The 16,044-nt window shown below is 36.9% G+C and overlaps 1 protein-coding gene across 4 annotated transcripts in view; it reads right to left on the bottom strand.

Annotated features, from left to right (window-relative positions):
* LOC128100409 (cyclin-dependent kinase-like 5) overlaps positions 1-16,044 on the bottom strand; it is a 182,611-nt gene that overhangs the window by 110,378 nt on the left and 56,189 nt on the right. For all 4 annotated transcript variants that reach the window (XM_052722580.1, XM_052722824.1, XM_052722651.1 and 1 more), the window contains 2 exons: positions 7,160-7,370; positions 3,932-3,966 (listed from right to left, as the gene is read on the bottom strand). In XM_052722580.1, the coding sequence (XP_052578540.1) occupies positions 3,932-3,966; positions 7,160-7,223 (99 nt within the window). In that variant the 5' untranslated portion in view covers positions 7,224-7,370. The remainder of the gene's footprint in view (positions 1-3,931; positions 3,967-7,159; positions 7,371-16,044) is intronic.

Here is a 16,044-nt window from a genome sequence, read left to right as displayed (position 1 = left end):
ATAAACAGAAGCTTAGTCATTGCTAAGACCTTTTCGGATACATGCAAATGTGTATACATAACAATAAACAGAAGCTATCAAAAAAGCACAAGCTATATATTTTTAATTGAGCAGAATCTTCAGAGTGTGAGATAGCACAGTATGTAAAAGTACTTGCCACCAAACCTGAGTTTAATCCCCAGAACCCATGTGGTGGAAAGAGAAAACCCACTCCTGAAAATTGTCCTCTGACTTCCACATGTATACCCTGTTGTACCACACCACAATCAATCAAGCAAGCAAGCAAGTATAGTCTCCTATAAGTCACCTATAAGAGCCTTAGGTGCTGGAGTCTAGAGAAGAGCACACCAATTGGTTATTCGGTACTAAATGGTTAGCCCTGAAAACATACATACAATAAATATTATACAGACTAAGGAGGTTGCACTTATATGTATATTTATATATGCATATATATATATATGCATGCACACACATGTATGTAAAAACAATTAAGGAAAAATGAGACCATAAATTTGAAAGAGAAGGAGGAAGGGTATACGGGAGGGCTTGAAGGGAGGAAAGAAAAGGTGAGAAATGATGTAATTATAATCTCAAAAAGAAATAGTTGAAGAAAAAAAAATTATAGCCTTTGGGCTAGAATAGCCTACCATATTATGTTCAGAAAGACAAGCAATATTTGACCTCTAAACCTCTTATCAGTATACAGGTCTAAAATGATTTTCATACTTGCTTAGATGTACAATGCATTATGAATTATTTAATTATATATAACATTATTATGATGGTTATTATAATATATATATATATATATATCCATACCTAACAATAGCTGATTAAGAAACAAGCTTACTGTATAAAAAAATCATATAGATGTAATGCATAAATTTTTAAGCATCTCACCAAAATGTTAGATATGCAAATATATTAATGCAATTATTTTTCATATAATGAACACAATAAGGAGGATCACATATAATTTAACTATAACATGAACTCCATAGTAATCTGTTCATTTGATTCTACAGCATAAATCCTATGAGGCGCATCAGATTCTCTATTTTTATATAACGGAGCATAGATTTGAAGGTCTGATTTTAGCTGGGAAAAGGATATACTCTAACAAGTCAAGCGACTAAACAGCTGCCGATGCTAAAAAGAGTTTCAGATTATTCTGAGTTAGGCACTAATTTATGCTTTAAATTTTCCATCCTGTGATAATCTTTTTAGATGCATGAAAGGGACAAACAACAATACTTTGAATGCTGATCTGAGTCTTTCATTTAGTGAAAAGCAGGAAAAGATAAATTTTAGATGCAAGTCCAGGCTATCTGGTTTGAACCTGGAATCCCTTACCTTCCTACCTCCATCTCCCAAGTGCCAGGACTACAGGTGTGTGCCACCATGCCTGTTTTATGTTATCCTGTGGATTGAACCAGGTAAGCACTCTATCAAATGAGCTGCACCTCCAGCTGCAGTATTTTGTTTTCAGCTTTCCATTTACTTGTTTGTTAGACTATTGTCTTTACATATACTTGTTTTGGGGGTTTTTGTTTGTTTGTTTGTTTTGTTTTTTTGTTTTTCAAGACAGGGTTTCTCTGTGTAGCTTTAGAGCCTGTCCTGGAACTCACTTGGTAGCCCAGGCTGGCCTCGAACTCACAGAGATCCGCCTGGCTCTGCCTCCCGAGTGCTGGGATTAAAGGCATGTACCACCACTGCCACACGGCTCATATATTTGATTTTGATAATACATAGTACCAGCAAGATGGGCCTGAAGGAAAGTGGATGGGAGAGGGCATCCTCTGCTTTTGGGAAACCCGATTTTGAATGTAAACTCTGATTCCTAGTAACTATATGTACAGCATTTTGAATTACAAGGATGAATATACCATAGTTTTCTTGCCCTTACGGTCTATATGAAAATAGTTACTTTAAAAACTATCTATTTTTAGTCTTCTGCAAATGAAATTGCATCCTGCTGGGTGTGATGGTGCATACTTTCTAACCTCAGTTAAGGAAGACAAGGAGTTCCAACCTACATAGGAAGTTTGATGACAGTTTGGACTACGTGAGACCTTCTCTCAAACCACTCCCCCCACCAGAAAAAAAAATCAAAAGACAAAGAAAAGGCTAAAGGTCAATAAATAAAAAAGACTAGCAGAAAACATTTATAGTACTTAAATATATATTTAACATACTAGAAAAGCAAATAATACATATGTATGTATATGCATGCTAGACATGTTCGTATCTCCTAATTCCTTATGGTTCAAAACCCACCACTAGGACTGAGTACAGATGTAGCTCACTTCATAGAGTACTTGTCTCATATTCACAGGAGCCCTGGGTTCAAATCCCCAACACTGCATAACCTGGCTGCAGTGGCAAACAACTGTTAATCCTAGAACTCTAGTGGTAGAGGCAAGAGATTAGAAGTTCAATGTCATCCATTCCAGCCTACACAGTGAGTTTGAGGACAGCCTGGGATTTTGGAGACCATGTCTCAAAAAACAATAATAAAAAAGTAAAACCCACAAATAAGAACTGAAACTTCATTTACAATGCTGCACAAAATAGAGCCATAGCAGAAAAGTATTACGTTCACAAGAGTCAAATTTAAATTGGAATCTAACACCCTGTTTCTCACAAGTAATAACACCCCCCCCCCCCAAGAATTCTGGTTTTTTAAGCTTTAGAAATATATTATAACTCAAGGATACTCATTAAAAGAAGAGCATTTCATTAGGGAACTTTCCATTTATTTAATTTCAAACTACAGTAATACTTCTTAACGAGACATTCAAGGTACTAAATTTATTTTGATTGCATTTATTTTCAATTCTTAATCATCCTTAATCAAGAGCCAGTAGCATTCCACTTTTGAGGATTAGCTACTGACAAAGAGCTACAGATAACTGTTCAACATAAAAGTAATACAAACATCCAAATTCAAGAATTGAGAAGTCATTGTATCAAAATCGATCCGTGATGCAAACCACAAAACCATACTGTCATGGACTCTAAAATCAAAAGGCTGCAAATATTTATAAGAAAAAGCCAACATAAAAGCTTTCATTATTTACAGATATATATTATTATTTATGGATGATAGATTCAAATGATTAAATGTTTGAGTCCAATAGTTGAACTCATTTCAGACCCAAACTGTATCACTAAAAAAAAATCACAAAATATTAAAGCCTTGATCTTAAAATTAAAACAACATGAGGCCAAATACCAATACTTTGAGTAGATACATTCAAATGGAAAAATATTTAACCATGTCTTTAAAACTGTTGCAATTTCAACACTTGCCATCTTAAATTTAGTCTCTGAGTGAGATGCATTCACTAAGCAACAGCTATGAAACTTCAAGTGACTTTATGAATAATTTATGGTTGCTGCAGTCAAAAACCTATAATAAGATTGATTTTGAGAGTGATCAACCATAGCCAGTACTCACAACAATATACTATTATCCCAAATCCCAGTACATCGCCAAACATCTACCCACTCACTACCTTTCAAATCTCAGATGGGAATCCATCAAGTAGTCAACTGGGTCTGCATGAAAATCTCACAACAAGACTCCTCCTCGCTCCTAAGTAACTGAATATAAATTTAATATAGCACTATCTTGCTTCCTTCTTTCCATCAAACCTCTTCTTCCCATTATATAACTTTTCACACATAGATTGGCTTACAAAAATAGTATGTAGCTGAAAAAAAGCTAATGATCATTAACCATGACCATGTTTATCCCAAAAGTTGCCTTTTCTCTGGGTTCACATATCAATTCTATTTCATTAAGAGTCACCACTAAACCAGACAATTTTAATTACATGCTCACATATAAAGAACATTGCGTTAGTTTCAAAACAGCTGAAATAATACATATACATATTTTTCCTTGTAAAATTCATGTACTTGCCTTGTGTCTGCATTTAAGTACAACTCCATAGGCTCCTATAATTAAAAAGAAGTAAGCAATCAGAGACATGCATACAAAGCATAGTTCTATATTTATATTGCTTATGAGTATATGTTAGAATAACAACACCTAAGACAATATTCTAGAATGATAAAATCAGAGACACACACAAATAGAGCATGAATCTGTTAGTATTTTTTTTATACACCAAGAATATAGACAAGTCATTGCTTCCAATAAGTATTTTGAAATGTTTCTTTTTAAAAAGAAATCTTCACTACACACATTTGTTATTTTAGGTAAGAAGGGGTAAAATAAATAAATAAATAAATAGATTATAGGGTTGTGAGGCTGTGTGAACTGGGCATAGTGGTGCACACTGCAGTCACTGCACTTGGGAGGCTGAGGCAAGATGGCTGTCATCAGTGTGAGGCCAACCTGGACTACACAGTGAGTACCAAGCCAACCAGGGGTACACAACAAGATAACATTTCAAAAAAAGGACTTTTTTTAAAATTATAAATGCTCAGCTGGTAGCTCAGGCTTATTACTAACTGGTTCTTACACTTAAGCCATAATTCCTATCTATGTTTAGCCACATGGCTTGGTACCTAAAAAAAGGACTTTTTAAGCACATAAAAATCAACTCAATAAGTTCTAGGGAACTTAAAACTTAAAATCTAATAATTTCCCAAGAGTAAGGTCAAACGCAGGGCCTACCCAAATAAGATCTATCCTAGGAGTCACGTAATGCTTAGAATACTGTAATAGATTTCCAAAGAGGCAGAATATTATAGGTTGGAGCTAGGGGTGAGGTTCAGTGGTAGAGTGCTTGCCTTCCATGCATGAGGTCCTGGGTCCTATGTCCAGTACCACACATACACACACACACACCCCAAAACTACCAGTCTCAGTCATCCCATTAAATAGTAAAAGTTTCTACCCTTCTAACCATAAAAGCTCAGTTTATGGACATAGACCCCGAGAACTCCCACTTTTTTTGGTTTATTCTGATATGATCTCTTCCTATCTCTTGAGTTAGCCATCCTATTATGTAGGTAGTAAACTCACTTGGCTAGAAGCAGAACAAAGAAACAGTACCTTGGCAGGAAAGTACCTAGAAAACTGAGGTTAAAATTACAATGTAAAAAATCTAATTAAAAGAATCAAGACAGCTAGGTGGTGGTGGCCCACGCCTCTAATCCCAGCACTGGGGAGGCAGAGGCAGGTGGATCTCTGTGAATTCAGTGTCAGCTTGATCTACAGAGTAAGTTCCAGGACAGCCAGGGCTACTATAGACAGAGAAACCCTGTCTCAAACAAAACAAAACAAAACAAAAAAAGAATCAAGACATAACATACATGATGATGGAGCTCTGAAGAAACATCACAAACATTTTTGTTACCAAAGAGGTAAATCTGGAATGCAACTATGAGAAGGGGGTGGACTTGAGTGGGACGAAACTGGGAAATACGTCTCTAAGAGTGTAGGATACCGTCAAGTGGCTCCTTCACTTTGGTGGAGAGGCATGAATTTTAGAATCATAGTTAAGATGGAAACAGCAATTAGAACCATCCAAACTAGCTCCACAATCACCAAGAAACAGCCAATCCACATAAACTTTTCTATGAGGTGAAAATGCATCATCTAGGCTATAGAAATGTATGCCTGACAGAAGCACTTCCTACTCCAAAATTCACTGAGTCGGTTTACAAAGAAAACAACAATGTTTGACTATAACTTAAACAAACAGCCTTGCGATTTTGGCTAATCTGAACCAATACCTAAGAAGACTATCATGAATAGACACTTAGGAAAAGAAGGTTATAATCTAGACAGTCAGAGCCAAACTTTGGAACATTCCAACCTTGTTACACTTTACATGCCCTTCTCCCTTGACTGCATTAGTCTTTAACTGCAATAGCTTTGAAAACTAAAACTGGAAAAAGCACGAATGCCACAGTGCACGTAGAGCTGAGAGGACAACTCTGTGGAGTCGGTTTTCTCCTTTCACCTGTGGGTCCTGGGACAGAACGTGAGTTCTCAGGATGGGCAGCAAGCACCTTTATTGGCTGAGCCATCTTGCTGACGAATTTTATAAAACAGGTAAGCATTAAGAAAGAATTTTCATTACATAATATCAACGAAGAGAAGAAAAGGAGGTGACTAGCGAAGGAAGAAGGACCATTTTTTTTTGGTGTGGTTTGAACTTTAGACCTTGAAACAAGCACCTTATTAATAATCAGACTCTTATTGTTTCTATTATTGGAGAGGGATTTGGCAACCTAATATTAAAATCTTGAAGAGCTCTGTAAATTTTTAAAATTTTTGAAATTCACATTTTATTTTAAAAATGTAAAATACAAAATTTTTTAATATTTTTATAAATGTTAAGAAACCACATTTTCACTGATATTCTATTAAAATAATTTTTATAAATTTCTGTAAAGTTATCTCTAAGGGTCAAAATGACTAAGCAAGAAAATCAGGGTAATTATCTTTTTCTAGGATTCTATTTTTGAAAAATGAATTATACTTTATCAAATCAATAGTATCTCTGGTCATAAAAGCATCATGTTATGCACTACAAGGAAGAAAAATTAATAGCATTCAAACTCTAACATGCATACTTGATGTTAAAAAATATAACCAAACTGTACACCTGAAAGCTTGAAAACTATGGCCTGTCATTCTCAAAGAAATGGAAGTTATTTATCTGTTTGTTTACCATATAGTAAACCAAAGTTAGCACATACAAATAAAATGTAAGTTACTTAAAATAAGTTTAAATGATCTAAAATGTAAATATAACAAAAATACATAGACTACGGAAACTATGCTAGTGAAAAGAATCAAATCAGGACAATTTTAAAATATCCCTGATGGCCCGGTGGTGGTGGTGGCGCACACCTTTAATCCCAGCACTCGGGAGGCAGAGACAGGCGGATCTCTGTGAGTTGAAATCAGCCTGGGCTACAGGACACCAGAGCTGCAGAGAGACTTGGTCTCAAAAAAAATATCTATTAAACTTCAACGGGTTTTTAAGTGTTATTGGCTTTTACTTGGAGAATAAGAACCAGATAGTGGAAGAGCAGTTCTATTTTTACTACTGTACCCTTAGGTGCACATCTGAATTGATACGCTAAATTAAGAGAATCCGAATAAAGTTTTTGGTGATGGATAAAATGACATAATGCTCCAAAGTTCAAAGGTGGAATTCTAACTTACCTTCACCTACAACCCCAAGGATCTCAAATTTATTCATCACATTACCAATGTTAGGAATCTTCATGAAGACAAACTCCTCTTTTGATGTAAGCCACAGAACATGGCACCAAAAAAGGAACTTTTGAAAAAGTTATTCGGTAAGCAGGAAAAAAATGTCCCAATGAAGAATGCTTGGCAAGGAACTTCCATACATTTGTTCAATGGTGAGGTCCTGAAAGAACAAACACAATGAAACAGTGTTAGTATATCATGTTACAATACTCAACCTATTATAGCCTTTTTAAAATATTTTTAAATCCATGTTAATTATCCTTTTAAAAATATTTTTAAATCCATGTTAATGTTCCATATGCTGTAAAAAAAAAGTATGGAGAAAGAATCTCAAATGAAATGAACCTCTCATAATTTAAAATTAATACCATGACCACAATTAAGGGGGGACCATTTAACTTTTGAAAATGGTACTTTACCTAAAATCCTCAACCTAAAAATGAAAACATTGTACTCAACCACTTAGATCTTAAATGTTTTCTTTAAGTGATAGAACATAAAAAAAAAAAAACAGTGTCTCACTATGTAGAGAGACACTGGCTGGAACTCAGAGATTCATGTGCCTCTGACACCTGTTTGCTGGAGTGCTCAGACTAAAGGTGTGTGCCATCACACCTAGTTGACAAGAAACTTCTCTATCTATATTCTAGAACTGAACAGGTAAGTATATAAAGACTAATGCTACCGCTGTTTCTGTTTTTAATTATTTTTATTCTTTGGTAATTTCATACATTAATACATCACACACACACACACACACACACACACACACACACACACACACACACACAAAACAAAAACCTTGCTTCCCTAGACCTGAACCTTGAACTCCTTCTGGATACCCACCACGACTTCCCAACCTCACGTCCCTTTTTTTTTTTTTAACTAACATGCAGAGTCCAGTTAGTGTAGCCAGTATGTGCATGGGTGTAGGGCGCCATCCACTGGAACATAGACACCCTACCCGGGGCCACATCCCTGAAGAAAACCGACAGTGTCTATCAACTGCCAACAAGTCCTCTGCTAAGGGTGGGGGCCTTATGAGACCTACCTTCCTTCCCCATGCTGGACTGAGACTTTCATTTCTTACTTTCACAAAAGGGAAATGCAATTGTGAAAGGGTAAAAAAATGATGTAAATGTTTATGTCCTCGCATACACATGTTCCCTAGCTCTGTGCCCTGAGGGAGCCTACAAATCATGGCACACCAACAGCTCTGAGCACAGTGCATACTCTACTGAAAGGACTTCTGGTTCTTTGGAGCAGTGACTAATTGAAGACTAGTGCAGAAGAAGTACAGAGCCAGAAATTAAGGAACTGCTCCAAGGACAATGGGGGCATAGCAAATGGACTAGGAGCCAAGCTAAACTGACTCATACTGGCCATAAGGGTACTATCTTACCAGTAAAAAAAAATAATGAAGACATTCATAAATTATAATCTATAGACTGAAATAAAAATATTTGTCTATAAATAAAGGCAGGCAAAGCTTTTTATGAAATTTTATAACAAATTATAAAGGTAGTAATGGAATTACAAAGTCTCCATTTGGCAATCACTTTGGTAATGTGCTAAAACTTATAGTTGAAAGTTACAAGAAAAGCAATATATCTTGTCTCAAACCATCTACCCACAAGGAACCTAATACTCACAAAAAGACAAAGTGTAATATTAAAATAGTGAAGAATCCTGCCAGGTACAACCATAATAAGTACTCAAAGTCAGTATGGTAAGTAATGGAAGAAACCAACATCATAGGTCTCCCAATAGAACACATCACATCACAACTTCTGTGGCAATTCTACCAGAAATGTAAAGCCTAAATCTATCCAGATGTGGTGGTATATGATTGTCATTTTGGCACTTAGGATGCCAAAGCAGGAGGACTGGGAGTTCATACCTAGCCTCGGTCAAATTGAGTTCAAGATCAAAACGAAACAGACAAAACTGAAATGTTTACGGATTAGACAGTACTGAGTTTGACAATACTGAGGTTAGAGAACACAATGCTCTAGCCTTTTTCTTTGTTTTTTCTAGTTCTTTTATTTAAAAAAAATAACTTGCCCTGCTTCTACAAACTGAGTTTTAAAAAAAGTTATAAAAGAAAGAAATCTAAACAAAACATTTTTTGTTGCCTGTAGAATCTCAAACTTTAAAATAAAATAAGAGTACTCCATATAATATGTAGACCGGAAGTATTCTCTCAAATATGATGGTAAAAAAATAAACTATATTTATAAACTATATTTATGAAAATATAAAGGACTTCCAAAGAATTAGAATATCCACAATTAAATGATTTTTAAATGTTCTTATCCTGATAGAGATATGTGACCATACAGAACCTGCAACAGCTAGGCATAGTGAAATACTCCTTTAATCCCAACACTTGGGAGGCAAAGTCAGAGGCAAGAGGATCTCTGTGTGTTCAAGGCCAGTCAGGTCTACACAGTGAAATGTGGTCTCAAAAAAGAGAGAGAGAGAAACAAACACAAACAAACAAACAAACAACCCTGTAACCAATGGTCTTAAATGTGAATTATCAGGCATAGTTTTCATTTTGTGTTAATTAAATACACTGGGGCTGGAGAGATGGCTCAGTGGTTCAGACAACTTTGTTCTTGCAAAGGATCCAAGTTTGGTTCCCAGCACCTACATATGCTGCCCACAAGTGCTTCCAACTCCAGCTGCAAGGGATCCACCACCCTCTTCTGGCCTTCTGGGGTACTGCACTCACATGCACAATGAAAACAATTAAAAAGAAAATCTTTAAAAATATATATGAAAAATATAACAATGAACTCTACCTTTTCATACTTATTCTTTAAACATTATTAAAACATCTTGTTAGGTCTAGGCCTCCCAGCAAAGTAGAGGGTACATGCACACACATAAATTGATAAATGTAGGGGATTCAAAAGAGAGAACTACAGATATTATCTATCAATTGAAAGGAAGTCAGAAATGGTGATGCACACCTATGATCCCAGCATTCAGAAAGAAGGTAGTAGCAGGAGGCCAGCCTGGACAACAAACAAGAGGGGCTGAGGATAGCTCAGATAAGAAAAAGGACTTTTAACTTTGCAACTTGAGGTCAACCCCTCAGATTACATGATGAAAACAAAGAATCAACTACCGAGGGATGTCCTCTGACCACACGTGCATGCATACACAGAAATAATAAATAAAAAGTGAAAAAAGAGAAATGGGGGAAATGGAAAGGCAGAGGAAGGGAGAGAGAAGATGGGGAGGGGAGAGAAGGGGAGGGGAGAGGAGGGAACAGAAGGGAGGGGAGGGGAGGGGGGAGTTAGTTTACATTGCCCCAGTTTACATTCTCACCATCATGTCTAAAAGAGTGAGTCCTGTCTACTTATCTACCCTACATGGAACACGTATTTTTCAAAAGTCTACAGATTCCTAGGCGTCAAAGGAAATTTCTTTGTTGATACTTATTTCTTCCTTTTAAAAGAATTACTGTTTGTAGTAGGATAGGAAGGAATGGGAGGGGGAGGGAAGGAAGGGAGAGAAAATGGATATGATAATAACTGGCAAACTGTTAGAAGTGTAAGTGCCTAACAAGGTAGCTGAACTGAACATAGGCTTCACATATAAATACCAATTATAGTTGTAAACATCCATAAAAAAAAGCCTGTTCTATAATAGATCACATTTATAAGAACAAAAAGAAAAATTTAGGAGTTTACATGACAAAAGATATTTAAGATCTCTAATGCAAAGGTATAAAATTTTATTCAAAGGCATTAAAGAAAATCCAAATAAATAAAAATTATTCAAATTGTAAGGCTCACATGGTTCAATGCTACAAAAACGCCAATTCATTTCATGTTAATTCATAAAGTCAAGCAAGCTGATTTCAAAGTCTACATACAAGAGCAGAGTGACAGGTAGAAGCGATCCTTTCTTTTCATAAGGAGAAAAGAATAAAAGAACGGAAGTCAGGCCTCGGCAGGAGGGTCTGACTGAATACTCTGCAGAACATACTGAGAGTTCTAACAGAGCTATAGAAATTAAGAAGGTGCTCTTGGAACCAGATTGGCCAATTAAGACAGTGGAGCAGATGTGAACACAAAGAATAAGTACTATCAACAATAATACAATATCCTTGCAACTTCTTCCAATCCTAATAGGACTTGGTAACTTTCTACAGTTAAGTCAGATCATGTTACTTCTCACACCAAACTTTAGAATGACTTCCCACATCATTAAAAGGAAAAGATGAAGTCCACACACCTTGACCACCTGTACTCTGAAAACATCCACTAGTTCCCAAATGGGGTTGTTTGGCTCCAACCACACTGACCACCTTTCACTATAATTCCTTCAGAAAACTAAAAGATGTTTCTTCCATCTAAACACAACTCTTTAAGTCAGCGGTTCTCAACCTTTCTACGGCTGTGGCCCTTTGATACAGGTTTTTGTGTTGTGGTGACTCCCAACCATAGAATTATTTTCATTGTTACAGCAATTTTGCTACTGTTGTGAACTCTGATGTATTTTTGGAGATAGAGGTTTGCCAAAGGGGTTGCAACCCACAGGTTGAGAACCACCGCTTTAAGGGTTTGCTATAATATTCAGTAAAAAATTATGTTACAATCATTTGTTGCTGTTGTTTTGAAATGGGGGGGGGGGACACAAAATCTATAGCCTAGGCTAGACTCAAACTCATGGCAATCCTCCTTCCTCAGTTTCTCAAGTGCTGGGATTACAGGCATGTGTTGAGATATCTGTCTTACAGTGTTACAGTTTTTTGGGGTTTTTTTTTTGTTTGTTTGTTTGTTTTTTTTTTTTTTTTTTGGTTTTTCAAGACAGGGTTTCTCTGTGTAGCTTTGCGCCTTTCCTGGAACTCACTCTGTAGTCCAGGCTGGCCTCGAACTCACAGAGATCCGCCTGCCTCTGCCTCCCAAGTGCTGGGATTAAAGGCGTGCGCCACCACCCCCCGGCTCAGTGTTACAGTTTGAAAACAAAATCTATTAGTTCATTTAACAATGCATTTCCAGACATCTCCCATGTTCCAGAGAATGGGTAAACAAGAGCCACAAGGGAAGGTGAGAGGGAAAGTACTTGCCACACAAGCTTCACAACCTGAGCTCCGATCCCTGGAGCCTATGGTGAAAGAAAGACCAGACCTCTGACCTCTACTCTCAAGTCAGCATAGTAAACACACATATACACATCATACAGACAGACACAATAGTCATTAACTGATTGATTGCAAAGACACACAAGGCTGTAGTGAATAAAATAAGCTAGACCCTTCTCCCCCCCCCCAACTTTTCATTGTAGAAAGGGAGGAAAACTCCAAGATTATCATCAGATAATGATAGAAGTAGCAAAGGAAGAAAATTGAACTGACTGCTCAAACAGGGAGAGCTTTTCTAAAAATGTGACGTTTGAGATTGCAACGATAAGAAACCAGCCACATGGAAATGCACAACAATCATGCCCAGATAAAAGATGCTCAGGGTGTTTCTGAGAGTTAGTCTTCACTTTCGAAGGCTGGTTTGAAGGAACCAGGAAACATCTAAACATCTTTTGGACAATTATGGTGTAGTTCATTTCAAAGGCACTGAGGTAAAATGAAATGATCTCCACTAGGAAGACCCAACACCCAAAGCAGGTAGGACAGCAGCAGTAAACACAGGAAAGGTTTGTTAGTGCCTAGTCCCTGTGGCAATCCAAAGGAAGGAAACTGACAATCCCAATTTAAATATGCCAATGGATATATAACATAGGTGTCAAAACCTGTGTTTTAAGCTGGGCAGTGGTGGCACACACCTCTGATCTCAGCAATTGGGGAGGCAGAGGCAGGCAGATCTCTGTGAGTTCGAGGCCAGCCTGGGTTACAAAGTGAGTTCCAAGAAAGGCTCCAAAACTACACAGAGAAACCCTGTCTCAAAAAACCAAAAAAAAAAAATCTGTGTTTTAACTACCAGTACTCATAGAGACAAAAAAAAAATGCCAAATTTAACTGAGTAACACTGATTAATCTTGAAAGAAAAAATGGTATGAAAATGAAGACACTTTATCTTCTGTTAACAGCAAATTATATAACTTGGATGAAATGTGTCTTTGAGGACAAATACAAATGCTGGGGAAAATACTTTAAAAAAAAGAACTTGAAAGCTCTAATAGGTAACAAGATTATAAAGAAGTATCTGGCTCGACTCAAGGCAAAAGAATAGAACCTGGAGAGGCAGCCCAAACCACTCAACTGTTTTGATCCCTTTTGGAATTTGAAGATACAGGAAAAAAAATGAAAGAAAAACAGGCTGCTTATGAAATCCTTACAGATAGAGGGGCATGAAAATCAAAGACAAGGGTATTTCAAAAGGACAAAGCTTGGCACATCACCATTCATCTGAAACTGAAGCCCAAAAGAGCTAGCTACAGTCTCAGGACAAAGGAAACCAGCAATACATCAGTCCTTGGACCAGAACTGTGGCCTTATACCATCCCAGTGATCTATATAAAGCCTCTAAATATACCCTGGACTAAGATGGTTCCACATTCAGATTGATGGTGTCACTACTTGTCTTAGGTAAAGTAAAAGGGGGAATTTTTTTCTGGGGGAAGACAGTACCAATGTAGACCTCATAATAGTGTCACATCACTTCTCATTTACAGTGTACAGAACAGAAACAAAGATGGCCAGAAATCCAAGGTGAAGCCCTGTGGTGGTATTGTGTTCCCCAAAATATTGTGCACCCTAATAAATTTATCTGGGGTCAGAGAATAGAACAGCCACTAGATACAGAGGCTAGAAAATGGTGGCACTCACACCTTTAATCCTAGCCTTCTGGAGGCATAGATCTCTGTGAGTTCAAGGCCATACTGGAAATAGCCAGGCATGGTGACTCATGCCTTTAATCCCAGAAAGTGAGCCTTTAATCCCAGGGAGTGATGGCAGAAAGCAGAAATGTATATAAGGCGTGAAGACCAGGAACTAGAATTTTTTGGCTGGTTAAGCATTCAGGCTTTCGAGAGGCAATTCAGCTGAGACCCATTCGGGTGAGGGCACAGAGGCTTCCAGTCCGAGGAAACAGGATCAGCTGAGGAATTGGCAAGGTGAGGTAGCTGTGGCTTGTTCTGCTTCTCTGATCTTCCAGTGTTCACCCCAATACCTGCTCCAGGTTTGATTTTATTGATAAGACCAGTTAAGATTCATGCTACAAAGCCCACAAAAACCAACTAAAACAGAAAGTGACTCACAAGGATCTGGATTATTCATGTTCAAATGATCAAGAATAGCCACGAAATAACTGCAGGATTAAAGTAGAAAAATAAAAGAAAAAAAGGGCAAGCAGTTTGCAGTTTGAGAACTAGATGGTCCAAAGGGTGAGAGACAAAACTGGAATAACCCAAAAAGAACTCAATAAAAAAGCATAGTGTCAGCATTCAGAAGATCATGAATGGCTTCTAAAAACACCAAATTTAATTACACAATACTTTTTTCCCTAATTCTCCAGCACATACACATTTATAAAACTGATAGCATGCTAGGCTACAATGTAATTCAATCCAAATTATGAGGGCTGAAATCAGAGGATATTCTCCCTTCAGAGCTAAAATAAAGAAAGAAAGAATTAGGAAATACTAATATGTTTAGAAATTAAAACATTCCTCAAAACTCCCATTAGTGAGTCAAACAAGAAGTCATAACACTTAAAAATTGCAAAACCAAAATTATGGGAAGAAGCTAAATTGACACTTAGAAAACGAAAGGGTCAGAAGCCAGAGAATGAGATGGCTCAGCAGGTCAAGACACCTGCCCCCAAGCCTGACAACCTGAGTTCAATCCCGGGACCCACATGGTGGAAGAAGGAGAGAACCAGTTTTTGCAGATTGCCTTGTCCTCTGACCTCCACCTGTGACACACACCTACACCTACACAAAACAAGTGTTCGGTTTTTTTTTCTTTTTTAAAGAGAGGAAACTGAGAATCTGATACACATACAGCAAAAAAATGCAAAAACTTACAATAAATGAACTAAGCACAAATCTCAAGGTTAAAATGAATACGTATGATAAATATAGACAAAACATTCATATCAGAAATTCCTGAAATAGGAAACACATTTAAAAGGGTTTAAAAAAAGGCAAAGTTGGACCTTGGAAATCAAAGTTACAATTTACTTTTGCAACAAAAAAAAAAGACATGGTAGAATATGAACATACCTGGAACCCCAGCATTTGGGGAGGGTGAGGCAGGAGAATTGAGCCTGAGTCCAGTCTGGGACTACATAGAGAGAACTTATTTACAAAAAGAAAAATATATAAGAGGAGTAGTACCAGCCTCCTAATGTCCTGAACAGAAAATTCAAACAAGTCAGGGTACATTTCTGCCCCACAGAACTGTGAGCTAATATGGGTCATTTCTAGAGGTAAGCTTGAGGCAACTTGTTATACAACAGAAAAATAATAAAAACAACACATCATTTGTTCTTTTATGTACAATTTTAAAACAGAAAAACTAAACTATAAACCACATTAAGTAGGTGTGCATATACGTGGTTATGTTTGTTACAAAAATCAGGATACTAATTACCTCTGGGGAACAGTAAAATGGAGAAGAGACACATACCAAAATGGTCTTTTGGAGATGTCATTTCTGTTCCTTAATTGCTGGCTTAATTAACAACTCACTGATAATTATTCACTATTGTATATTTGTGTTTTAGGAATTTCTATGCAGTGATATTCAATAATAAAACATGTTTTTAAGAATTCACAATGACTAAGACACCATATACTTTTAGTTTCTTAGCTATTTATATGGCAGCAGAAGAGAATTCTGGTTAAAGATAAGCCATTGA

This window comes from Peromyscus californicus, unplaced genomic scaffold (assembly GCF_007827085.1).
Source record: "Peromyscus californicus insignis strain IS unplaced genomic scaffold, ASM782708v3 Scaffold_10__1_contigs__length_136768540, whole genome shotgun sequence".
Classification (NCBI taxonomy): Eukaryota; Metazoa; Chordata; class Mammalia; order Rodentia; family Cricetidae; genus Peromyscus; species Peromyscus californicus.
The sequence above is the reverse complement of the archived record's forward strand: the minus strand, read 5'-3'. Positions and strand labels throughout refer to the sequence as shown.